Source organism: Protopterus annectens, chromosome 7.part0 (genome assembly GCF_019279795.1).
Source record: "Protopterus annectens isolate FY-2018-M chromosome 7.part0, PAN1.0, whole genome shotgun sequence".
Classification (NCBI taxonomy): Eukaryota; Metazoa; Chordata; order Ceratodontiformes; family Protopteridae; genus Protopterus; species Protopterus annectens.
This window is the reverse complement of record NC_056739.1, coordinates 1287551346-1287577645: the sequence shown is the minus strand read 5'-3', so window position 1 is coordinate 1287577645 and position 26300 is coordinate 1287551346. Positions and strand designations below refer to the sequence as shown.

Sequence of the window (26300 nt, the reverse complement as noted above, 5' to 3'; positions counted from 1 at the left end):
GGAATTCATAAATTCCAATGCCCTGGATCAACTAATCCATAGTCCCACCAGGGGTTCCAATATCCTAGACCTGGTCATTACCAACATGTGAAATTGATGCTCCACACCTATGGTCACCCCCTTGTTGGTCAAGTCAGAACATAAGCTAATCACCCTTAACATCCACATCCCACCCCCACCCCCCCAGTAAGGAAACTTCCATAAAAAACTTCTCCAAAGCCAACCTCATGCTACTCAAGTCAGAAGTTACAAACTTCATGACACCCATGCAGACGGGATCTGAAAGTTTGACTGCTGAGTCCTACAATAAGGCACTGTACGAGCACATCTACTCATGCATGAATCGTGCCATCCCAAATAGAACCAAGATGCTCTCCTCCAAAAAAAGGAAGCCAATCAGGTGGTCCCCTGCCACAAACTTTACAACAAAAGGAAGAAACTGTTTCATTAAAGAGGAAAATCCCAGGATGCAAAAAACTCCCTTACCAGCCTCAGTAAGAAGCTGAGATCCCTCATAAAATCCTCCACAGCTAGTTACGAAAATAAAATTGCCAAAGACTCCAAAGACAACCACAAGGCATTCTATAACTATGTCAAGAATCTAAATGGCAATGCTCAGATCTGCTCTGAGCTACAAGAGAATGGCATTAAATATACTGATCCCAAGGATATTGACAATATCCTGGCAGATCGATTCAGTGCCAACTTCACCCCCCTCTCACTCCCTAAATGGCTCATCTCAATACCGGAAGATTGCCAAATTCCGGTAATAACAGCCACACAGGTAAACGCACTCTCCAAAGCTAAGAATACAGCATCCATGGGACCAGATGACATCCCGGGCTATGTACTACATGAACTACAAAATGAACTGGCACCTCACCTAAGTGTCATGTTTAATCATACCCTCACCTCAGGTTTCATGCCCACTGAGTGGCGCACAGCTACAGTTATCCCACTCCACAAGGGGGGATCCATCTTGGATCCTGGGAACTACCACCCCATCAGTGTGGCTCACCTCATCACTACGGCTTTTCATCCAGAAAAAAGGAGGTCATTGTCCCACTGTACTCACCCCTCATAGACCCATTATAGAATACAACGCCCCATTTGGTATGTACCTCTCAAGACATCTGCAACAACTGGAAAGGCCACAGAAATACCTCACAAAGAATCACAGGCCTAAAGCAGATGCCCTATGCTGACTGCCTTAAAAAACTCCAGCTATACTCTGTCGCATATCGTCTACTCCAAGGCAATCTCTGCTTAACATACAAGGCCATGTCAAACCCAGAGCTGTTGGACATGCTACACTTAAAGAAATCCCAATCCCTCAGAGCCACACACTCCAGGGATCTAAACCTTGTCATCACAATAAACAAAACATGCTGGAGGGACAGGTTCCTGACCCAGAGACTCCCCAGACTCTGGAATAGACTTCCCATACATGTCAAGCAGAGCACCTCTTTGGCCCTCTTCAAAAGGAACCTTGATGACTGGATGGGAGAAAGGAAATTCACCCCAGGGATCATGTCAATCGTCCTGCTAGACAGGGGGTCCAGGGAAGTAAATAGTGTGAAGAAATAGCCAGGGAATTGTTATGGCTAGGCTTATATAGGCCCTAGGGCCGATAGCCTAGTACCAACCTATGAAAGAGTTGACAATGGAATTAAGGGTAGAAAGTGGAGCAGTCACCTTCTCAGAAATAGCTTCATCTGTGTTACCCTTTAGAGTATCTCCAAGTTCCTGGAGGAGATCTCGTTGAAGTTGGGTAAAATGGATTAAGTAGTTAAGTTATCTCATGGCAAATGTCGCAGAACTAAAAATGTGTTTCCCATATCTGTCCATAGTCCTAGAATCTCTATTAGGAGGATGGACAGTAGAAGAGGTCTCTGACATTTCTTTCTTGGTGGCCGCTGCCACCACTATGGCATCAACAGGGACTCCTTTAGTGAGGTACAATTTGTCTTGAGGGGAAGTGATGAACTTATTGGGCCTCCGAGGGACTGGTTCCATGGAATCAGGGGACTCCCAAGCCCTTTGAGCAACCAGATCCATCAGTTTGAAGGGCGGAGTAACCCAGGAGGTGGAAGGTTGAGACCCAAAGGCCTTCAGGAGCACAGACTCATCCTCAGTAGGGGGTAACAGACTGCAAGTCACCCCTCTGTTTCAGTATTTCCAGGATGTCTGCAAAGAAGACATCCTCTGAGGGGGACCGTGGGGACCCTTCCGATTCCTCTAAGTCAGTGTCTGATGTCAGATTCCTGAGGGGAATCCAAATGCCTCCTCTTGCAAAGTCTCTTTTTGGGGACCTCATCAGTGGGAGCATCTGGTGAGGTTTCAGTAGAGCAGGATTCATCCAAAGGGGTTACCTGAGGCTCGGGTCTCGACGCTTAGTAGAAACCTGCGATGTAGAGGCAGAACGCGGTACTTTAGGGGAGGAAGAGGACAAGACCTGAGGAAGACAGTCTTGGCAGACATTACCCTCCTCATAGCATCGAAGGCACCGGAGTCTCGACCCAATGATCCCGCCTGTCCCGAGGAAGAAGGCAGCTTCCCTGGTGCTGAGACTAAGCGCTCCAAGCCCAAGGATGCAGCCGAGCTCATATGCACCGAGGCCCCGAGAGGAAGGGTCAGAACAGATGCGTCTGTTTGACCCCCCCCCCGGAACCGACGCGAGAGCGTCGGCTCCGAGACTCTTCGAATGGCACCGAAAAGAGGGTCGGCGGAGCCGAAGTCACTGGGACAGGACTCTGCATTGAGGGTTCCACAAGCATCAGATCTTCCGTCTCCAGCTCCGAAGGCCTAGGTAAGGTCGGAAGAGTAGTCACAGGCAAAGGGACGGTAGTAGGAATCGAACCCAGTTGGGACGAAACCGAAAGTTATTTGGCCAATGCCGGGTTCTCTAAAAGCCTCTGCACCACACGATCCACATCGATGTCTGAAAGGGTCCTACACAAATGGGTCGAAGAAGCCACAGTTATAAAAACTGGAGACTTCAACACCTCTGACACCGGCTCCAGCTCAGAGGGTTGGCTCAGAAACATCAGTTCGGTGCACGGCTCCGATGACTTAGGAACCGGCGACCGCACATTAACACAAGTGCTCGGAACAGAAGGCCTTGGTTCCGAGGACACCCTTGAAGTCTTTGACCCTTTCGAAGACTTGGAGGTCTGGTCAGTCTTATCCAAGGCTTCCTGAAATTCAGGTTTCAACAGTTCTCTATCCATTAGCTTTCTTCTCCTTTCAAGCAATACTCTGCCACTGAAAGAGTGGCAGATAGAACAATCCTCCTGTAAGTGCACAGGTCCTAGACAATATACACAGGACACATGATTGTCCGTAATAGACATTTTCTGCCCACAGTCACACCTCTTGAAACCTGACTTCTGTTTCTCTTTTTGTTCAGACATATTAAGCACACAATTATCAGATCGCTGATAATACAAAACCAAAACGGTACTATAAGGAGTTCAAAACTGTTGAACTTATCTAAATATTTATAGCAAAAAGCACAATATCCAAAGACTAAGTATAAGGGATACAGTTATCTAAGTATTTATAGTAAAAAGCACACTATCTAAAGACTAAATATAAGGGATAGGGAAATCAAGTTGACAGAGCCCTGTTCAACTATATGAGTGAAGCACAGAAGTGCCTAAACGAAAAAGAGGGCAAGGCCCAAGAGCAACTGCTCCAACAAACACACAGCTAAAATCCACACAACAAGAGGGACACAGCCCTAAAAAAATAACAGGAACAGATTATCTATCAATTAGAATATTAACTCCACGAAATATATCAGTACAAATTGTCAAAAGACAGAAAAAAGAAATATACTAGCCCGAGCTCTCTGGAGAACTTGTGATCCATTGCAGTGGCAAACTACATCTGGGGTTAGTCAGAGAGCATCATGGGATAGGGACTGTGCCGAGCTCTCTGGAGAACTTATGATCCATTGCAGTGGCAAACTACATCTGGGGTTAGTCAGAGAGCATCATGGGATAGGGACTGTGCCTCGAGCTACTCAGAGATCTTGAGTTTGGAAAGCGATCGGCTCCATACCCACGTGTAAGAACAAACGGTGAGATTGTACAACTTCACATTGTACGTTCTGTAAAACAGAACTGGAAACCGTTGCACATTTTGTTGCTGGGTGTGATACACTCATGACACAGGGTCTGTACACTGAAAGGCACAATAATGTGGCAAGACTGCTGCAATGCAGCTTGTGCAAACACTACAATACAGAAAAAGATGAGAAGCACTGGAATCATCAACCACAAAGCATTACAGAGAAGGATAACATTCATATCACATAGGCTTACCCATTACAAACAGTTCAAAAAACAGATGCAAGAAAAACAGATCTAGAAGTTCATGAAAAAAAACAGCCCTAATCATTGAAATTGCTACTCCCAGTGATTACAGCAGTTTATGTACAGACACACACAATTGTAAAACACCAGGACTTACAAGCAGAAATGAGAGCAAATTGGAAAAAAAGATACTCAGAAAGTTCCAACAGTAGTAGGAGCAACAGATCTAAAAGAATTTACAGTTATACTTGGATATGCTACTACACAAGAAATCCCATACAAATTATCGAAGGAGGCAATTCTGGGCACATTGCTGGTGCTAAGAAGAGTACTCTTGGTTAACATCAAAGACTGAACCAATACTATTTTTATGAATTCTAATTGTACCCTGACAGAAGAATGGGGTCCATTCTGGTCATGGTATTAGAAACCCAAAATCCCTGGAGTAATTAAGTAAAAAACATGGTTAGTTAAAGTAAAAGTTAATAATCCTATATATTTCTCCTGAGCAGGGAAGCTGTCTCACTGGAATTATAACTGCCTTCTCCACTATTTCAAACTCATATGTAGCAAAGTACATTAAGTTGTGGATGGCGCAGTGGTAGTGCTGTTGCCTTGCAGCAAGAGGTTCTGCAATTCGATTCTCAGCTGGGGTGCCTTCTGTGTGGAGTCTGCATGTCCTCCCTGTGTTCACGTGGGTTTCCTCCCACATTACAAAGACATGCATCTGGAGCGTTTCTCCCCGGGTCTCAGCTGAAAATTGGGTTTGTTCCAAGTCAGACTTTCCCAGTAAACAAATGTTAAATAAAAATAAAATAAATGCCTTTAAATAACCATCTAAGTGCATTCTGTAGCTGAGGGTCACTGCATATTCCTCAGAAATTTTCTGCAATATTTCAAATGGCTTCAGGAAAAAGGACCTACATTGGTACAGACAACCAAACTTATCAGTCATTTCAGTGCTCAGTTTTCTTTCTGTGACTGGGTGCACAACAAACATGTATAATTTTAACTTTTTTTGCTGAAAAACTGCACAGCTGAATCATAGCACACGCGTTCTTATAAAGAGAACCAAAAAGAATATGGTTATCAGGAAGAATTTTCTGTCAATGTATATGCTACTGCAAAATATGGGGAAAAAAAGACATTAATCGGAAATCAGTGTGAAATTCTGGCCAGAACAGTCATCAGAATTTGGCAACAGTCACCTGAAAACAAACATGTAGGCTTTTCAGAGTAAAAAAACAAAAAGATATAAGCTATCAACAAACTTTTTTTTTTTTTTTTTAATTCAAACCTCTCTATTAATGTTTGTCAAGATTAAAAATTGTTGCAATCTATGCATACCTCATGCATGGTGCACTCTTTACATTCCCGGTTCAATGAACTTCCATGGAACCTAACAAGACTATTACAATTATTACAGAACTGCAAAATTAGACAGCCAGTCCATTTAGTGAATGGGGGTTACAGGCCTGATGGTTTCCATTATCATCGACAAAACTCCAGTTTGTTTGTGACAGACTTACTCAACTATTTATCCAACTTTGTCCCCTGCTAACTATTTACAGAATGACCTGCAATTCCATTCAAACCTCATTCTAATGGTGAGGCCAAAGTTACTTCCATGTTTTCCCCAGTTTTATTAATTTTCCCAATTAAGCCTGTGTCTTACCAGGTTTGTTAAAGTGCTTCTTAATTCTGCAGCTTCAATCTGCCCCATCATTGTACAGACCTCTAAAATTCTAGGTGCCTTTTTCCTATTTCCAGATATCCCCCCCCCCCACACACACACACACACACACTATCATCAGTAGTGACACTAGTTTGCTAATGTGTCTGGAACTTCTCTTCCTCCATCAGTTTAACAGCATCATCTCAATGGTCCAAAGAAACTAATGTCCTACTATTCCCGTTACACAATTCTGCAACTCCCTTTTAAATTCTAACAATTTCTCATAGCTCCAAAATGTGTGTTCCCATGTTCCAAGTTCCTTTGCATTACATCTTCAGTACTCCTCATTTGTCATGGAAAACATCCTCCTTATTCCCAATGGCATATAGAAGTATTTGTGGAGGCAATGTCAAGCAAAAATTCTAAATTTCCTAGATTTGGTGGCCTGTCTTAGGATCAAACAGATGTCCCTCCAATTCTTACCAAGTACACTGCCTCCATTGTGGACTTGTCAGTAGCTGTTCCCAAAAATCGAAGTTCTCACCTCATATATTTTACTTCTTTCACTTCCTGGTCTAAAACCTATTACCATGACTCTAACCTTCCACTCAGAATTTTTTTGTTTAAATAGGTTATCCACGACCTCTTTTAAGTAGCCACATAAATATTGCTCTTTGGGGTCCTGGGTGACTGCTTTCCAGGTCCCGATCACCTCCCCCCACATCCAGCATCACACCTCCTCCTCCAACCTTATCCCCTTTCATTTTGGCAGATATGTGTTGCCCCACAGTAGGTAATAGGAGTTGCATTTGGGTGGCTCAAATACTTTTCCAAAACCAGCATCCCTACCCCCCAGTCTATGGGTAAGTAAACGTTTTTCCTATTTTACCTTCCCAGATGAATTCTTGAAGCTCTTTCCTGATTTTCTGCCAAACATCTCTAGTAGATTGGTAACAGAAGGCTTATCCCACATACAGGATCATTGGAACCAAAAGCATTTTCACTGCCTGAACTGTATTATCCAATTCCATCTATATTAGCTTCCACTTTCTAATTTTAGCAATTATCTACTGAATTAATTCAAAGTTTCTCTTGCTGCCTGCCTCATCTACTTTATTTCTTAGCCAGGCCTCCAGGTATTTCACTCTATAATGGTCCCCTAAGTATGACAATTGCTGGACTAGGGTCATTGTGGGAGTGCAGTTCACCGAAATAGCTTTAGTTTTTATGGTTACTTACTTTATATCCTGTAATATGATAACACTCTTAAGCTTACCAAAAAATGTTTTGTAGTTCTCTCTTGGGGGTTGGGCACATACAAGAGGATATCATCCACAAATAAAGTTACCCTCTCACACACTGGGCCCCTTGCATATCCCATGATGTCAGACTCCCTAATATTTTTGCCAATGTCTCCAAGTAAAGAGCAAACAACAATGGGGACATACGGCAACCCTGTCTGATACTTCTGAAAAGTTTAAAGAATTTCGATACCCCTTCTGCTCTTTATTCTGGCCTTCATTCTTTTGTAAATCTTTAAGATCAATGATATCTAATCCTTAATTCCAGAAAGCTCCAGTACACTCTCTCTCAAAGTCCGTTTCCTTGTGAAGCCCTACAAGCAGGAGTGGTCTTTTGTTGTATTCTGCATCTTTTTGTATCATAATTGATTTACTGATGTTTTCAAAAGTTTGCCTTCACTTCAGAAAGCCACATTGGTCAGGATTAATCAAATCTGTAAAAATCCATGCTAATCCATTTGTTAATATAGTCATGAATATTTTATAGTTGATTTAATATTGAGACAGGCCTTAAGAATCTGAGTTTGTCCTACCCCTTCTTTCTCTAGGTGTAATCACTATTACAGTCTCATCCCACGAATATGGTACTTCAGCTTCTTGTAGAATATCATTAAAAAAGTTTGGATCAAACTCACTACCAGTTCCTCTTGAACTTTCCAAACGTCTATAGGTATAATTTCCTGTCCTGGAGTTTTACCTATCTTTTGTTGTCTAATAGCTATTATTGTCATCTCCTTGTCTATGGGTTTCATTAGGCTCTCTCTTCCCTCCCTTTTGAGCTTGAGCAAAGTTAACCTTAAGTACTGTCACATTTCCTATGGAGTTGAGGTACATAATTTAGAACAAGTCTGCCAAAATTTCTAATATCTTATCCGGATCATTTACTAGCCTATTTGCTCCCGGGCTTTTTAGATGTGCTGTTTCTAACTACGTTTTGCTGCCTAAGACGTTGAGCAAGAATTCCGAGAGATCTCGGATTGTTAAAAAAGGCAACCTGGGGTTCAACAAGTTTGTCTAAATGTGCAGAAATATTTTCATTTAGCTTCAATATTTGTTTCATTGCAGTTATATTCCCCTAGTCTCTCTGCTTTGCAAATCCCTCAGTTCTGCAATTGCTTCCCAATAGATCTCAGTACTGGCCACCAAATCTTATTGGATTTTAAAGCAACTTCAATTTTTATGTCCTGTTTTAGCTTTTCCTATCCTTGAGTCATTCCATCCTCCTCATCTGTCTGAGAAATACCATCACTCAAACCCTCTTTTAACCATCTGACAAATGCTTCATTTTTTTATAACTGGGAAAAGCATTATCACTTTCCCGTGTATCTCCTCTCCCATCACTTTTTCTTGTATGGGAGCATGATCAGAAAGCATGATTGGATATGTATAGGTTCACAGGTTGGTACTAGGCTATCGGCCCTAGGGCCGATACAAGCCTAGCCATAACAATTCCCTGGAAATTTCTTCCCACAATATTTACTTCCCTGGACCCCTGTCTAGCAAGGCGACTGACATGATCCCCGGGATGAATTTCTATCTCACATCCAATCATCAAGGTTCGTTTTGAAGAGGGACAAGGAGGAGCTCTGCTTGACATGTATGGGCAGTCTATTCCAGAGTATGGGGAGTCTCTGGGTCAGGAACCTATCCCTCCAGCATGTTTTGTTCATTGTGATGACAATATTTAGATCCCTGGAGCATGTGGCTCTGAGGGACTTCTTTAAGTGGAGCATGTCCAACAGCTCAGGGTTTGACATGGCCTTGTATGTTAAGCAAAGACTGCCTCTGAGTAGACGATATGCCATGGAGTATAGCTGGCATTTATTTAGATGGTCAGCATATGGAATCTGCTTTAGGCCTGTGATTCTTTTAGTGAGGTACTTCTGCGGCCTTTCCAGCTGTTGCATTTGTCTTGTGAGGTACATACCAAATGGGGCGTTATACTCTATAATGGGTCTAATGAGGGATGAGTACAGTGGGACAATGACCTCATTTTTCCTGGATGAAAAGCCATTAGTGATGAGGTGTGCCACAGAAAGATTTCCTGACTGTTGTGGCGATGTGGTTATCGAAGGTGAGACCAGTGTCCACCTGTGCCCCTAAGTCTTCATCACACTTTCAGTGTTTAGTGTACTGCCACCTATGTGGTAATTCATGGGTACATGTTTTTTCCCAAAGGGGATAACTATACATTTCTTGGCATTAAGCTTGAGCCCATGGCTCTGGCACCAAGCATCTGTTTCTGTAAGGCCCTTTTTGTAGAATATCCACATCATTTGGGGATTCAATAATGGCTCCCAGTTTGCAGTCATCTGCAAACTTTGTTAGCCAAAGTCCCTTAGTGTTGGCCTGTACTTCAGAGAAGCAGATGACAAACAAGAGCGGTCCCAGGACTGAACCCTCAGGTACTCCACTTGTCTGGAGCTGAATTTGGAGTCGGCTACTCTTACAGTGTGGGTTCTGTCAGTAAGCCAGTTGGCAACCCATCGAGTGATATAGGGATTTATGCCCAGCTTAGTAAGTTTATCTGATTCCAGAGTGGGGGATATAGCACTTATTCATGCAGTAAAAATATTCTTTAGTAATATAACCTCCAGCTATTCTAGATCAGGTGTTATACTATGAAAAACGGTAGGTGCATTTAATGTTGTGGGTACCACTCCCTGTAACATAAAAAAATCCTCAAACTTTTTTCTAAATACCAGCAGTTTTCTGTAGAATGTCACCAAGCACGATAGATTCCACCACAGTTAAAAACAAAGTGCAAAGTGTTTTTGCACTTTGTTTTTAACTGTGGTGGAATCTATCGTGCTTGGTGACATTCTACAGAAAACTGCTGGTTTTTCTTGGTTGCTGTTTGGCTTGGTTTTTGTTTTTTTCTAAATACACCATCTTTGGGGAGGAGGATTTTCCTAGGAACCCAGTATATATTTATTACCTGCTTCGCTGTCAAATTCCAGTCCCCATTATTACTGTCATTCCAATTTGGAACTCAACAATATCTGCCAAAATATCCTTTACTGCTCGTAACGTGGATTGGAGGGATATATAGACAAAGTCAACAACTTCCCTTGTCATCTACCTTTAACAGCCACATCTCTTGTTCTTTTTATTTTTTGTTTCCTCATCTACCCTTTTTCTTATGTCTGATGAAACTAAAATAAGTATTTCCCTCGTTCTTTCATCCTTTAGCTCTACACAGTATGATATTTTCCTACTGATAAATGATTCATGCCCTTTTATCACTCTAGTGAGTTTCTTGAATTATTTTGGCTTTCATTTTACTCAAAAACTAGTACTCAATCTCTCTTCCTTTTATCTGTGAGGCCACTGACATTTTATGTTAATATATTGAGATAAGGCATCAGCCACTATTTTTGTGTTTTGGCTTATTACTAACCCACCTTAGGTATCTCCACTGCAATCTTTATTGCCTCCCATTTCCAACTAACATGATGTTGCAGGGTCTCTGCCACCCTTTTTAATGTCCCTCTTTGAAACTGTATAGATAAAACTAATGGCAATCTTGCTGCATAAATGCCGGGCCCAGGCTTGATCAGTGTACTTAAGTGGCTTCTAAGCATGGTCACTTCCCGTGAAAAGGTGAAACTTTCACTCTCCCAGACAATTCCCCAGTGTTGTGCATTACTACAATCTCAAGACTCCTTTTTACTCAAATTATATTGACAACTTTATTCTTTCTCCTTTTATTTCCACACACCTTTCCTGCTGATATCCCACCCTCAACCAAACGTTACAGTTTACTTGTGCCTATTCTCATCTTATTGTACATGTAATGTCCTGTTTAGTCCCCCCCCCAATTCACGTTTATTTACTGGACTAATTAGTCAATGCACCAAATATTGCCGGCCTGGTTAACATGTTGAAACCTCCCCCTACTGATCATACACAGGACTACAACAAATTGCTAAAACAGCAGCCACAAACTAATAAAATATATAAAGAAAAAAAATTTAGTTACTTTTGTAGCAATCTTTGCAATTTGCACGTCGACCTTTCATCAAGCTAAAGCAAAAACCTTTAAGGTCTGACTTCACACTGAGCCCACTTGTCCCTTAGCAATCAGCTCCTGTACTGCTTTCAGACATTTTTTCTTTAACACTTTTACTGAATTACCACTTGTGACAGAGATAAGCTTACATTTATAAAAAAGTAAATAAGCTACATTAAGTTTACATTTATAAACATTATATATTGCGTACATTTTTTCTATACAATTTAATCAATCCTGCATTACATACATTTTTCAATTACTGCCTTTTCTTAAAGCTCAATCCTCCTCCATAACATTTTCTACATGTATTGTTCCCGCAATATCCATTTTGTCTATGTAATTTGCGGGTCTATATCAGAACATCGAAGTTTTAAAACTTTGAATGTTCTAATACTGTCCCGTTTTGAGCAAATGCTAAAAATAGCGAAGCTGCAGAAAACAAAATTCTTTCCTAGGGAAAGATTTTTGTTGGCCGGATTGGTGGCTTCGCTATTTTCAGCGCTGTGGTGGAAATTTATGGATCGGGTTCAGGTAAGTGTGCGATTGTGTGGTTGTTAGGATTAGGGTGCGGGTTAGGTGAGTTAGGGTTAAGGGAGTGGGTTAGGTGAGTTAAGGTGCGGGTTAAGTGAGTTAGGGTTAGGAAGCGGGTTAGGTGAGTGTGCGATAGTGACAGACCTTAGGTTTACGGGTAAGGTAAGTGGATAGATAGTAGTGTATGTATAGTTTAGTGTAGGGTTAGTTGTAGGATTATAAGTGTATGTGTGTGTGTATATTGATGTTTTTTAGGTGTGCTTGTGTGTGTATGTGTGTTTCGGAATAGCGAATCTTTTCCCAAGGAAAATAATTTGCTGTTCTGAATGTTCGATATTATGTGGTTGAGATATTTTAGGTTCGATGAAATAGCGTTCGCTAGTTTCATCTTTCCATAACGTGATATAAACGCGTAATTTGCTCCTATCCTCTTCTAAAAATCCCACTTCCTGTTTTTTTTCTCAGTTATAAAATTCACCACTTCAGGTACAGTTGATTTAGACAAGATTTCCATTTTCCAGCAAATGCTTTCTTGGCAGCTACAAGAATTAAACTTAACAAGGCCTTACTGTGTCTAGGCAATTCAGATCCTGCATTCCAGCTCAAAAAAAAAAAAAAAAAAAAAAAAAAAAACTTCCTTAGTTATACTCATTTTCCCACCTGGTATTCCTGACAGAGTACTCTAGGGAATTTAAAGTCTGCCAACTCATTACACTCTGAAAACATATGCTCTCAGATTTATTTATTTTTATTTATTTTACATTTGTTGACTGGGCTAGTCTAACTGGATAATATGTCCATTTTCAGTAGAGGCCCAGAGAGAAAAGCTCCAATAATAACACAAAGCAGTAATAAAACACAGTCTTAACAATAAGCAAAATAATAAAGGATTGCAGAGATAAAACAGTCTCTTAACAATAAGCAAAATAATAACAGACTGCAGACAGCAATCAAAAGCAGTACAAACAAGAAGATAAGATTACACTAATATTAGCCAACAGGATAAAACATTTCCTTTACAATATGATACACTGATAATTTACAGTAGTTGATACATGACGTTCACAAAGGTAGTTTAAGTTTCCTAGTGTACACTTGCAGCTTTCAGAAATAGTAAGCAGCATTGACTTAGTATATAAAGTAAGAACATAAAGAGTATTAGTGAAGGGTGGAGTTTAGTCAGGGTTACTGCAGGGGCATGTGTTTTGAGGTGTCTTTTTAGATTTTGTTTAAAGAGGGGTAGGGAAGGAAGTGATGTTAGTTCAGTAGGTAGTAGGTTCCAGTTTTTTCCAGCTGTGTTAGAGAACAGATAATACCCTGCCAGGTTGTTGGACTTACCTATGTTCATTGGAAGTTTGCTTGAAGAGTGTAAGCTGTTAAGATTTGTGTAGGGGATTATGAGGTTTGAAAGTATAAGAGTCTTATTAGGTTGATTTAGGATCTTATGGGCAATGGTAAGTTGGGAAAGTTGCAGTTGGTTTTGTAGTTTGACCAACCTAGCTGCTGTAGATTCTGGCAGTGGTGGGTACTGAAGGGATTCCCAGTGGCAAATCTGGCAATGTTAATATAGGAGTTAGCTAATTTGAGAAGCTAATTTTTTTAAGTTGGTATATATGGGTGAGGCATAAAGAAGAGTTGAGATTAGATGTGAGTGGGTGATTGTGGTTCTAGCTGTAGGAGTTAGGAAGGTTTTGATTCTATTCAGGGAGCCCATTTTTCTGTTTACAGTTTTTATAGTGTTGTTAATATGGCTATCAAAGTTATTATCTATTGTAATTCCTAAGAGTTTGGTGGGGATATGGGGGTGCCACTGTTAGAAATGACAGCGAATTCTATAGAGGTGGACTTGCTGGTAGGAGTAAAGAGTAGGACCTTAGTTTTTTTGGGATTCAAGAGGAGGCAGCATTTCAAGAACCATGTCTCCACTGTGTTAAATACCGTTTGAGTCAGAGTTTGCAGTTCCGATGAGGAGATGGCTGAACATACGAGTGGAGAGTCATCTGCATATTGTATACAGGTGGCTTGAGAAATTGCTATGTGTAGGTCATTAATGAAAAGAGAGAAAAGGAGAGGTCCTAATAATGAGCCCTGAGGGACTCCCAGGGTGACTGGCAGGTGGGATGATAAGACTGTTCTCCCAGGTACTGCCTGCTGCCTATTGCTGAGATAGGAATTGAACCACTGAACAGCTTGAGTGTCAAGGGAAAGGGATTTGAGAATATTTATTAGCAGAGGGTGGTTTACCATATCAAAGGCTTTTGAGAGGTCAATGAAGAGTGCAGACGATGGGATGTTGTTATTACTGTTTCTATTAATGGAATCAGTGAATGATAGGAGGGCAGTAGTGGTACTATGGAATGGCCTAAAGCCAGGTTGGCTATTAGCTAGTATAAATGAATAAAATAACAAATTTATTGGACAACAAAACAACAAAAACAAGCACAATGGGATTGAAGCTTCATCTATCATATGTTAACTGCCCTTAAATACAATTCTAATTAATTAGTTAGTTAATTAATAAAAGCATAAATAATAATAATAAACATTGCTTATTAAATAAATAAATAGGTATTGTTCATACTAAATATATAATTTAACAATATTAAAAAATGTAAAAAATCAATATATATAAATAAAATATATATAAATAAAAATAATATATATATATAATATACATTATTGTAATATGATTTGTAATGAATCGTAATAAATAATAAACAAAAAAAAAAAAATGAAAATATACATACTTTAACAGAACGGCTATCTTTATGTCTTTATGTAACCACCAAACAAACTGGTGATCATTCATTCCATATGGACCACAGGCATCCAGCCTGAGCTGCCAAATCATTTCTCTGTATTCAGAATGACTCCCCAATCACCTCCCCCTCTCGCTCCTTTGACCTCTTCCACACCCAAAAACTTTATATTGTTTTTTTTTTTACCTCTATATGCTATTAAAGGGCATTATTCACATTCCTCCTCTTTTTAATCTTTCTATTATATATTTCTATATTTTTTTTATTTTTTTATTTTCCTTTTTGTGCACTTTTTTGTTTGTATGTGTATTAATATTATTATTACTTTATTTTTTAACTAACTAATTAATAATTATTATTGTTTTTAAGGAAGTTAACATTTGGATGGATGATGGATGATGATGATGGGATGATATGATGCAAGCGGCTTGTTTTGTTGTTTTGTTGTTGTTTGGTGTTTTAATAAATTTTATAATTTATTATTTTAGGGTTTAGGGTTTTTATACTTGTGCCACGACACGTAGGAGGAGGTTCATGGTATATTGGATATATGGTGGAGGTGCTATTAGCTAGTATGTTATGTTGAATTAAATGGTCAAGTAGCTGACTGTGAATACATTTTTCCATGATTTTTGCTAAGGGTGATAGCAGAGCTATAGGCAGATAGTCAGAATAGTCATTTGAGTTACCACCTTTCTGTAGGGGGATAATGTGAGAGATTTTCCAGATGTCTGGGATAGTTCCTTCATTAATGGTTCTGTTTATAAGGATGGAAATAGGATAGGCTACTACTTTGGCTGCTTTTTGCAGATACTCAGATGGTAACTGGTCAGCAGAAGGAGTACAAGGCTTGAGTTTTTGGATAAGTTTATAGATGTAGGTGGTAGACATGGGTTGCAGATGGACTGTAGGGAGAGAGCTGGGAATGGAGGAGGGAAAGCTTGAGCTATCTGGGGATAGCTGACTGGCAAGAGATTGTACAGCTTCGGTGAAAAAGGTATTGAAGGCATTAGCCATTTGATGGGGAATATTATGATTAGCCCCTTGTGGATTTGGTGTGCTGGAGTGCCCTGGGTGAAGGAGTCTATTGATACTCGCCCAGAACTTTTGAGGGTTATTATGCTGGATTTGCTGTAATTTTTAATAGTAGTTCTTTTTGTCTGAGAGTATAGCTTTTTTTTGTTATATTTCTCATCTGTCTAAATGTTAACTGCTCTGAGATATTTTTGGTAGTTCGCCACCTAGCCCAAGATTTATTTCAGAGTAGGATTTTTTGTCTGGTTTCTTTTGAGAGCCAGGGGACTGGTTTGGACTTAATTCTAACAGAACGTTTAGGTGCATGCTGGTCAAGGACAGTTAAGAATTTAGAGTTAAGCTCACTTTGGAGTAGCACAGGGTTAAAAAAGTGTTTGTTGGTCCGTGAAATCCTATATGTTGGGGGGGGGGTTGGAAATTTCATTCTTTTGCCCGATAATGTAGGTCAATGAGTGATCATTTACATAGTCAGGTTAGGTTCCTTCTTTGCAAGTTTGGTGATGTTTATCAATAAGAATCCAATCTAAGGTGCTCTCTTTTTTGTTTGGCTTGTTAATTCTGGTTGTGGAGTTGGATGGTTTGAGAGAAACCATGAAGGTTAATATGGGAAGTAGGATTTTCAGCATTGACACATTTCCAGTCAGTATTGAAGTCTCCTAGTAGTATTGTTTTTTTGTGGGTAGGTTAATGACATCCAGCTTAGGATATTCTCTATAGCATTGGTATTATTACCAGAAGGTAGATAGATACAGGTGATGTATAATGATTTACTATGGTTGAGTTGGATTCTGGAAATAAGGACTTCTGCATTATTATCCTGAGGGTTATAAGGTAAAGAGGTGATTTGTAGCCCATCTTTATATAAAATTGCTACTCCACCACCCTTACATTTTAATCGGTCTTGTCTCAGTATATTATATCCTGGAGGAATGATTTCATTATCTTTAGTTCCAGGTTTTAACCATGTTTCAGTCAGACATAAGATGTCAAAGGAGTGAACATCTAAGAGGGCATGGAGATGGGCAACTTTGTTATTAATACTGCAGACATTGAGGTGCGCTATTAAGAGCGAGTTGGGGAGTCTAGTGGGGGTAAGTGGGATAAAAGGATTGGGGCTATGAGAATCAATTGTAGAGACATTGGCTGGGCCAGGGTTAGGTTGGATGCCACCATCTTTTAAGTAGAGTTTTAGTCTTAGTGTGGGATTATTTATATTAGTAATTTGATATTTAACTTTCCTTACTGTAAGATCGTTGTGTTTAATGTGTATGAGTCTATGGTATTTGGCTAGCAGGTAGATCGGTGTAGATGTGATATTTATATGATAAAGGGAGAGACTAAGAGTTTGTATGGCTGTTTGTTTTGGAGGGTAGTGAAACTGAATGTAATTCAGGTTTTCAAAGGAGGTAAGGAGACAGGCTGAGGTTAGAACAGGTAACAGATACCTCTCTCTTCTCCATCAGACCTCCTACAATTGCTACCTGAGGAAAAATTCCTTGGAGTCTGCTTAGGGTATAAAAATACCTATGCAAACACTTCCAAGCAAAAATCCTAAACCTTCTAGACTTTGTTGCATATTCAGGAGACATATGTACATCCTCCCACTGTTTCTTTGTTAACTGCATATCTAATTTCTCTTCCCAATTTTTTCTGACTACCTCGGATTCCTTTAGTTACTGCATAAAAACTATCCCTTTTTAACAGCAGCTTCTTTTCTAGATTAAACTAAACTCAACCAGTGCAGATTTTTCACTTAGGACTCCCTTATTCCTTTATAGAACTGTTTTCCTTCAGAGTAACAGAGGTCTGGTAATCACAACAGTGTGATATTTTTTAAACTAGCACGACACAGCGTCTGCAAGTGCAGAAAAATATGCATTTGGTTTAACAGAATGTGCTTGGGTGGAACAAAAAGTATTATACGTCTGAATGTTTTTGTAACTAATGGCATTAACAATAGAGGCTTGTTAAAATATCCTAAATAGCTGAATGTACACAGATATTCAAGTGAAAAGGAAAATGGCTAACATAGCAAAAAAGTTACAAACTATCCTATCAGTAAAAATACATTTTGGCCTGCTAAAACTGGTTTTCTCTGGAATGAAATACAAATGCAGACAAAAAGGCTTCAATAAAAAAAAAAAATGTTTTCATCAAAAACCCATTTTAAAACTATAAAAGTGGTTGTACAACGGTTTTGGTAGACAGTTTGTAATCAGAGTCAGCTGAAACAGTGCCATGTATTTAACAGTTATATCTGTGTTATAAAAAATGTAATAATCACACAGTAGTGCTTGGTCGGCTTGTTTCAATAAATCTGTCAGCAATTACAAACATACAGTTGCACAGCTTGTCTGTTTGACATAATTTCAATCTAACAGTATTTGAATAATGAGATTGAATCTCTCTGGTATGTGGAAACTACACTTGCAGAACTGCTAAACTTGTCTACATGCACATTAAAGACAAATAAATTTTTTCCCCTAGAAGATGGGACAACAACTGTTGGATTTACAAATATTGGCCCTACAAATATTTATTCCATCTCGAGTGGTGTATACTTTTTAGGTAATTTTTGCAGAAATCCCTGCACATTTTGTTGTTTTGATGAAGCATTTAATATAAATATTTTCGTAGAGAAGGAAAACGTTATCAATCTTTTGGACAAAGGGTCCATCTGATGGATTGTGGAAGCTTGGGTATATGAGACCACACTGTGCATCACAGAATTAACCAAATGAGATTGCTTTTTCTAATTTTATACAAGTTCTGGGGCACCAACCAGGAGTATCTCCTCCTTCCTCTTACAGGAGTTCAGCATTAATTTTTTCTGTGCCTGATGGATATGGGTAAAACATGAGTGATAAACAGCCAGCAGATAATTAATTCTAATTTGAAATGTGTTATAGGTGTTTAAAATGATTTAGCTTTGCTAATGGGGTAGAAAGACAAAGCTCTGACTATGATCTGGGAGACTCTGGTTCAAATTAGTGACTTGGGCATCTGATGGCACAGGAAGCAGCATTGCACTTATCCTGGTTGAGGGGGGTGGATGAGACCTACTTAATGACTCCCTTGGTGGAGGAATGTAGCAAGTCTCCCTGTTTGGTAAGCTACCTACACAATGGGAGCAAAGAAGTATGAGCACCATGACGTGGACAAGTAATCCTAGCTATGACCAGATAGGAAGCCCTTCTATAAACATTTCCTGAGACAAATATCTTAAAGTTCATTCCTTGGCTCTCTGCACTAAAGAGTGGAGTGGCAGTCTTAGATGTCACAGACTGTAAGGTTGTTTTCTCCTCAGAGAAAATGCCCACCTGCAGGGTCAAAGTGTGAGGCAGCCACTCTCCTTGGAAACTAGGAGTAAATGGACTTCTTGAGACTGGGTAAAAGCCACGGGTGAAAACAGACCAAAGATGGTGGTCTTGAAAAGGTGATAATTTAAAAAACAAACCCAGATACCTATTGGAACTGTTCCAAATGAAGCACACAGATAATGGGGTGAGTGGGTTTCTGAATTCAGAACTTGACTAAGCTCTAAACTTGCTTTGAAATCAAGACTAGATCAACCAGAGACATCTTGGGATATGTTCTGTGCTTGATACAGGATGACTCCTGGGAAGCACTAGAAATTCTCCACAAGAAACATGTTTAAAGGGTTAAAGTGGATTAATATTTCTTCTGATCAAAATCTGTGTTGGGCAATGGTGGTGGTGGTGGGGGGGCTATAAACATTAATGAGCAGACTGTACAAGAAAATTAAATGCTTGATAAGCAAACTACCGACTCCCCGGGGAAGCTCCTGGAAGGTAGGTCCAACACAGAAATGCGGTGAACAAAACTTCTAGTGCCAGCTACGGAAATTGCAGACACTTACAACCAAAACTCAAAAATTCAGGATTTTCACCTGGTGGCTTCAGTATAAATGCTTTTATAAACGAGTCAGACTGACTGACATTAGTTCTGGAGCACTGACATTTTGTTGGAGCTGTCAGATTTACTGGCTGACTGGTGGTATGTTATTTGGGCCATCCTTCACTGTTGCAGTACAAAGCAAAATATTCAAGCTCTATTTCACAGGCTATGGCTGACAAAGATATGCTTAACTCCTTTGTTGTTCTGATGAAGTGGGATGATTCTATTAGGATTAAATATCTTTAGGTGGGCCTACTACAGTTGCGTTTACTGCCAAAAAAGTTCTTGATGAGGCTGTTGAAGAAGGTAGCCACCACAGATTTTATCAGTGATCTTGCTCATGGATAAGTATGCAAGTTAGAAATGATCCTGGACACTTTCTGGATTCAGACTAGGATAATAAACTGACCCCCCCATGGGTCCTTATAACGGTTGTGAACCACTGAGCAACTTCCTGAGGTCTACACAACAGGGGCAGTAAAGGCTCTGTGAAAAGGAAGCCTTTTTTTGTTGGGGGGGGGGGGGCTTAGTTGTGTCTAATGATGACCATGAAAGGTTTGATGGGGTCATTCCCAAAGACAGACCAAACGTAGTCTGCTTGGTTCCTCCTTTTTTCTACTCAAGTATACCAACAGCTGTTACTCTTACTCTATTAACAGTGGCAGTTTTGACTTCTTTTAAGTCAATCTAATTTTTTACTGAAGTAATAAAATCTAATTTTTTCCTGTAGTACTGAGAGAGATGGCTGTAAATCAAAATGGTATACCAATATTTTATTTTTGCTTCGTAATGTTATGTGGTGTGGTCGTAAGTCGATGTGGTGTAGCAATTATGTTTTTGTTTGGATTTTTCAGGTATAAAACTGGAATACATGAATTTAATATGCCAGAAATAAAATGCTCAGACATCAAATATTTTGATCTTAAAAAAACTCTCTCTCATTCAGAGTCACTGCTTACTTAAATTATGCATTTTGAGGTAATAGGAGGTCAGAGAAAACAGAATTTTGTTTAGATAAAACAAAACTTATTAAAACAGGCAAACTTGCTTACACATCTCCAAGCAGAGCTACACAAACACATTCAGTACATCAGCATGCTGACAATTCATAACCTTTAACCAAGAGACATCTTTGATTAACTCCTTTCTACAGTAATTACCAATTAAAATCTATTGCCTTGCTATTCAATTAATTACCAGTTCAAATCTATTGCCTTGCTATTCAGTTATGTAAAGCCTCCTCTATACTTCACCACCGCCTGTCCGTAACAGAAAGGCATTTTTCCCATCCCTTTCAACTTTCTGGTTTAAAAAGCATGTGTTTGCGCACTGTGCATTGGCGCTCAACTGAGGTAAACTATTACTGGTGCCAGAAAGTCTGCTCTTCAATTTTCCCCTTAGAACATGCTTGTTCTTTTACTTCTTGCACTTCAATTAGCTTAATCGGCTACCACTTTAACAGGCTTTTGCAGCACTTACTGTAGCATTAGCTCTTCCTACGCAGTAACAGCACCAGTACTTATTAGTTATGACCACCCCTCCTGGTATGACTGTAGGGCAATTTCCGGTGCTTTCTCCTGCTAACCTGGTGCACTTGGGCATTCTGACAGTGTAGCATCTGTCTAATGTACACAGACAACCCACTCCTCTTACCTCCCAACACTCATACCTGTGAGAGATGTACTTATATCACCAAACTGGAAGAAGTTCACGCTTCAACCAAGACTGGACTAGCTTGGTCAAGAGGAGAAGGTTAATACCTGCAACTCACTACATAGAACACACAGCCTTCCAAAACACCAACCATCACAACCCGCTCATAGAAACATAAACCATACACCACCTTCGCAGAGGCTCTCAATAAAAGTTAACCCCAAACAGAGACCCCCGAGACAGAAACGCAATCGACCACCACAACACACCACCAACCCCAGAACACACAGCTCACCACCAGTGTGGCCCTCAACCCAAACCCTTAAGGCAAAACACTTTGCCCAATGTACTAATCATAGAAGACTCAACTGTGAGGCACACTGATGTCCCCACTCACTAGGTTGAACAAGGAGAAGGTGACAGTGAGTTGTCCATCAGGTGCCAGGATCTGCCACATAACACATGCACTCGGGTCACTCCACAACAAGTACAAATATGACTCAGTCATTGTCCATGTGGGTGTGAATGACCTGTGACATACCTCCCTGGACTACATAAAAAGAGATGTGATGGAACTTTCGGATTATGGTATGATCCTATGGCAGGTATGACCCTAGCCCTTTGCAGTATTCTACCATCACCCAGAATGATACCACAGTATGAACAGAAAATGATTGACTTCAACAACTGGCTAAGTTTCTGGTGTCATTCTAAGGGGACCCAGTATCTGCCTGGGACAACAAGATCGACAGACCTCGATGCTTTACCAAAGACGGCCTGCATCTGTTACTCCTGGGATTCTGGGTACTGGCTAAGGCTCTTGCCACCCCTACAGTGCCTTTTTAGGCAGTGTTCCAAAGACCAAAATTCCACCATAACAGCTACAAACAAATGAGATCTGAGGGTCATGCTGCTCAATGCTAGAAGTCTAAATCTCAAGATGTACTCACGCAAAGCTCTCCTCAAAATGGAGAATGTCGACATCTGTGCTGTATTGGAGACCTGGTTTAAAAGAGGCAGAAAGCACCTCCTTCCCTCCCAGGCTACAACTCATTCCATACCTTTTGGCCCGAAAATATGTCCAGAAGCTCCAAAGGTGGTGGTGTCTCCATATTCTTAAAGGATACACACAACTCTAGACTGGTAGCCCAGCATAACGCATTCGAGATACTCCAGGTACAAATAACACTGGGTAAGACGGCGATACAAGTCAGCCTGCTACAGAACCCCAAACATGTCCCTAGACTCTCACTCCAAGTTCCTAAGCACCCTGGAATCTATCGTGGTCCAACCCAATGCCCTCATACTGGGTCATTATGTTAACCAGGTTAAAATAAAATAAATAAATTTCACTTCATTCTGTGCTGCAGGAAGGCCACACTGAAATTCAAAAATGTATGCAACAAAAGTAATTTTCACAGGGTACTAAAACAGTAAGGTGGTAGCTGACAAAGAATTAAAGCTTAAACATTAGACAGAACAGTAGAACTAGATGAGAAAAGTGGCCCTTGTCTGCTAGAAAATTCAATTATTTTCCTTCTAAGCTCGAAGTCCTGAAAACTGCTTACCTGCAAATACAGCGTCCTATTTTTCCCATCTAATGTTGCAGTGATGGCTGGAGACTTCATCTGACTATAAAACAGACATTAGAAAAAGATATTAGAAAACCTGAGCTTTGAATTATGTGTTAGAGACGTACATTTCCTTTGTAAAATCAAACAAACAGTTGTAAATACCATATAGAAAGAATATTCCCCACAAACTGAGACAGTTAATGGACTTTAAGGAATTCAAGAAAAAAATGAACTCACCATGACAAAAATGAAAACCTATTCAAGTGCAAAATACTTGGAGAAGTTAAAAAAAAATAAGTTAAACCATAAGCATTTGGATAAACAAAGTAACAGATCAGCAGCATCAAATGCATAAAAAGTGTGGGGGTAGGTATTTACAATGAAAATCACTTTGTGCGTATATACATTTGAAAATGATGCAAAGGTTTAGCACCATGGAATAATTTTTAGAAGTATTTCAACATACAGCTTGAAGACTGACAATTGCACACTTTGATGAGGCACAGTTCTTAACTGCTCTTTTTTCCATGGTGTATATACATTATGTACCAGCTACTCAGCACAGTTTAAAATCATCAGAAAAATAATCAGCAAGTGGAAATGTTTGATAAAGTTACACACTGCAACCAGTACAAGACCTGCTTTGAAAGATACAATTTAGTATGTGTCAAGGCTCCCCGCTACTGATATTCTACCTGTCCATAAAAATGAGTATTTGGAATGCAAATGCTGTTCCTGCTGAGAAGGATAGCTTTAAACACTGAGGGGAGTGAACTTTTCCATCAGAAAATTAAGGTTACATGGGCTAGGGTGATATGCAAGGAAAGGATCCTCCTGAAAGGGATGGCCAAGAAGTGAAAATTCTACACAAATCTTAAAAAAATAGTACTGATGAAAAGGAACTGTGGTAAAATTGTGTAACACTGGGCCAAGCTTAAGTGCTGATACAGAATAATAGTGACCTAGCAAGTGAAACTGCATTGAAGGTTCTGCTTTACTTGGGTCCAGCTTTAATCCCCCGATGACCAAATGCATCAGTTAGATGGAGAGAGAGAGATTTCCCAGTAAACTCTGTTATGTAAGGGGAGCTAGTGACCCCAACTTAATGCCTCCCCACCATGAAGAAATTTTAAAGATGTAGTGTAGGGATGGTGAACATACTGATCACTTAAAAGGGGAAAAAACACACACACGAGCTATGCCCATCTAATAGACCCTGTTTGTCCTTGTTGTGGCTTGGTAACTACTTGATCCATCACAGACTTCTGTCAAATGGCATGGCAGCTAGCAAACCACGTTACTTGCTGCATTATTCTGACAGACATGGAGAAACACCAAGGTCAATTGTTCTGCAAGAATAACAGATTTGCCAGTGCTACCTGGAAATTTCAAGATAGCAGGTATTTGAGCTTCCTCCCTATAAGTGCAAGGTATTTTTAAATTCCCTCAAATACTTCAATTTTTGTTCCTACATATACAGTGCTATATCCTTTGCTATTTTTGCTATATTTGTCAATTAATTTACATAGACAACTACAAAACTGTACTCGTTTTGTGATTTTAGGTCTACAAGCATAGAAATAAAATCATGAATTTTTGTGCACAATTTAACATTTCTGTTTTTTTTTCTGTTCTATCACCACACCAGAAGGTTACTGTCAGCTGCCTGTCTGGTGCTAGGATCTGCCACATACCGCAGGCACTTAGGTCACTCCAGAACAAGTACAAGTATGACGCTGTCATTGTAACATGTTGGTGTGAATGATCTAAGATGTACCTCCCTGGACTACATGAAAAGAGACATTCAGGAGCTCTCTGATCATGTAGCCCAAGCTGGTATGACCCTGACCTTCAGTAGCATACTACCTTCACCTAGAATGACACCACAATACAAAGACAAAATGATCAACTTCAACAATTGGCTAACCTTCTGGTTCATTCTAAGGGGATCCAGTGTCTGTCTGCCTGGGATGACATGATAGACTAGCCTCGCTGTTTCGCCAGAGATGGTTTGCATCTGTCACCCCTAGGCTTTCAAATACTGGCCAAGGCTCTTGCCGTCCCCATAGTGCCTTTTTTAGGCAAGGCTCAAAGGACAAACCAACCACCGTAACCAGCACAGGTAACCAAAAACTAAGGGTAATGCTACTCAACGCCAGAAGTCTCAACCTCAAAATGCACACACTCGAGGCACTCCTCAGTATGGAGAAAATCAATGTTTGTGCAGTGACAGAAACCTGGTTCAAGGCTCCAGAGAGCACCCCAGCACTACCAGGTTACAATTCATATCATACCTTCCGGCCTCAGTTACCGGATCACAGTACAAAGGGCGGAGGTGTATCCATATTAATCAAGGATACCCACATCTCCAGGTTAGTGGCGCAGCATGATGCCCCAGAGATCATCCATGCACAACTATCAGCAGGCAAAAGCACATTTCAAGTTGTAGCCTGTTATAGATCACCCACCATGTCCCAAGATGCTCACTCAGCATTCCTTGAGGCATTGGAAAATATAAAGGTCCTACCAAACACCATAATTTTGGGTGATTTCAACTACCCTGGTATAGACTGGGCGAACTACCAAAGTTCAAACTCCTATGCCCAGCGGTTCATAGAATTTATAAATTCAAATGCCCTTGAACAACTGGTATGTTCTCCCACTAGAGGGGACAACATATTGGATTTAGTCATCACAAATATGGGCGCCCATTGTACCACACCCGTTATCACTCCCTCTCTGGTCAGATCACACCACAAACTGATAACCCTGGATGTCCTCACCCCTCCACCTCCCCCAGTCAAAGAAACCATTGTAAAAAACCTTTCCAAAGCAAACTTCAAACTACATGCGTCAGAAGTGGAAAGCTTCACTATTCCCTTGCAGAAGAATAATGATATCCAGGATGCAGAATCCTACACCAAGGCACTTTATATACATCTTCAGGATTGCATGGACCATGCTATCCCAAATAAAATCAAGACTCCTTCCTCAAGCAAGAAGAAACCAGTCTGGTGGACCCCGGCCATAAGCAAACTATACAATAAAAGGAGGAGACTTGTACAAAAAAAGGCCAAATCTCAAGTAGAAAAATCATCCCTGATCAGCGTTAGTAAGAAATTGAGGGCCCTCATCAAGTCAACTAAAGCCAATTTCGAAAAGAAAGTTGCCAAGGATGCCAAGGATAACCATAAGGCCTTCTATGGTTACATCAAAAACCTAAATGGCAACACTCAGGTCTGTTCTGAGCTAGTACAAAATGGAACAAAATACACTGACCCCACTGACATTGCCAACATCTCGGCTGATAGGTTCAGTGCAAATTCCCCCCCCCCCCCTCACCACCTATAGGGCCTATTACTATTCCAGGGGATTGTGCAACTCCAATTATTACTGATACATTGGTTAATAAGAGTCTATCTAAAGCTAAAAGAACTGCCTCCATGGGACCAGATGGTGCCCCGGGCTGTCTCATACGCGAGCTCCAAAATTAATTAACCCCGCATCTGAATACCCTGTT

General features: G+C 40.2%; 1 protein-coding gene across 1 annotated transcript in view; it reads right to left on the bottom strand.

The window, feature by feature from the left end:
• UBA3 (ubiquitin like modifier activating enzyme 3) overlaps nucleotides 1-26300 on the bottom strand; it is a gene marked incomplete in the record, with an annotated part of 1621434 nt that overhangs the window by 185168 nt on the left and 1409966 nt on the right. Inside the window, 1 exon segment of the mRNA XM_044077904.1 lies at nucleotides 22775-22838. Coding sequence (XP_043933839.1) covers nucleotides 22775-22838 — 64 coding nt within the window.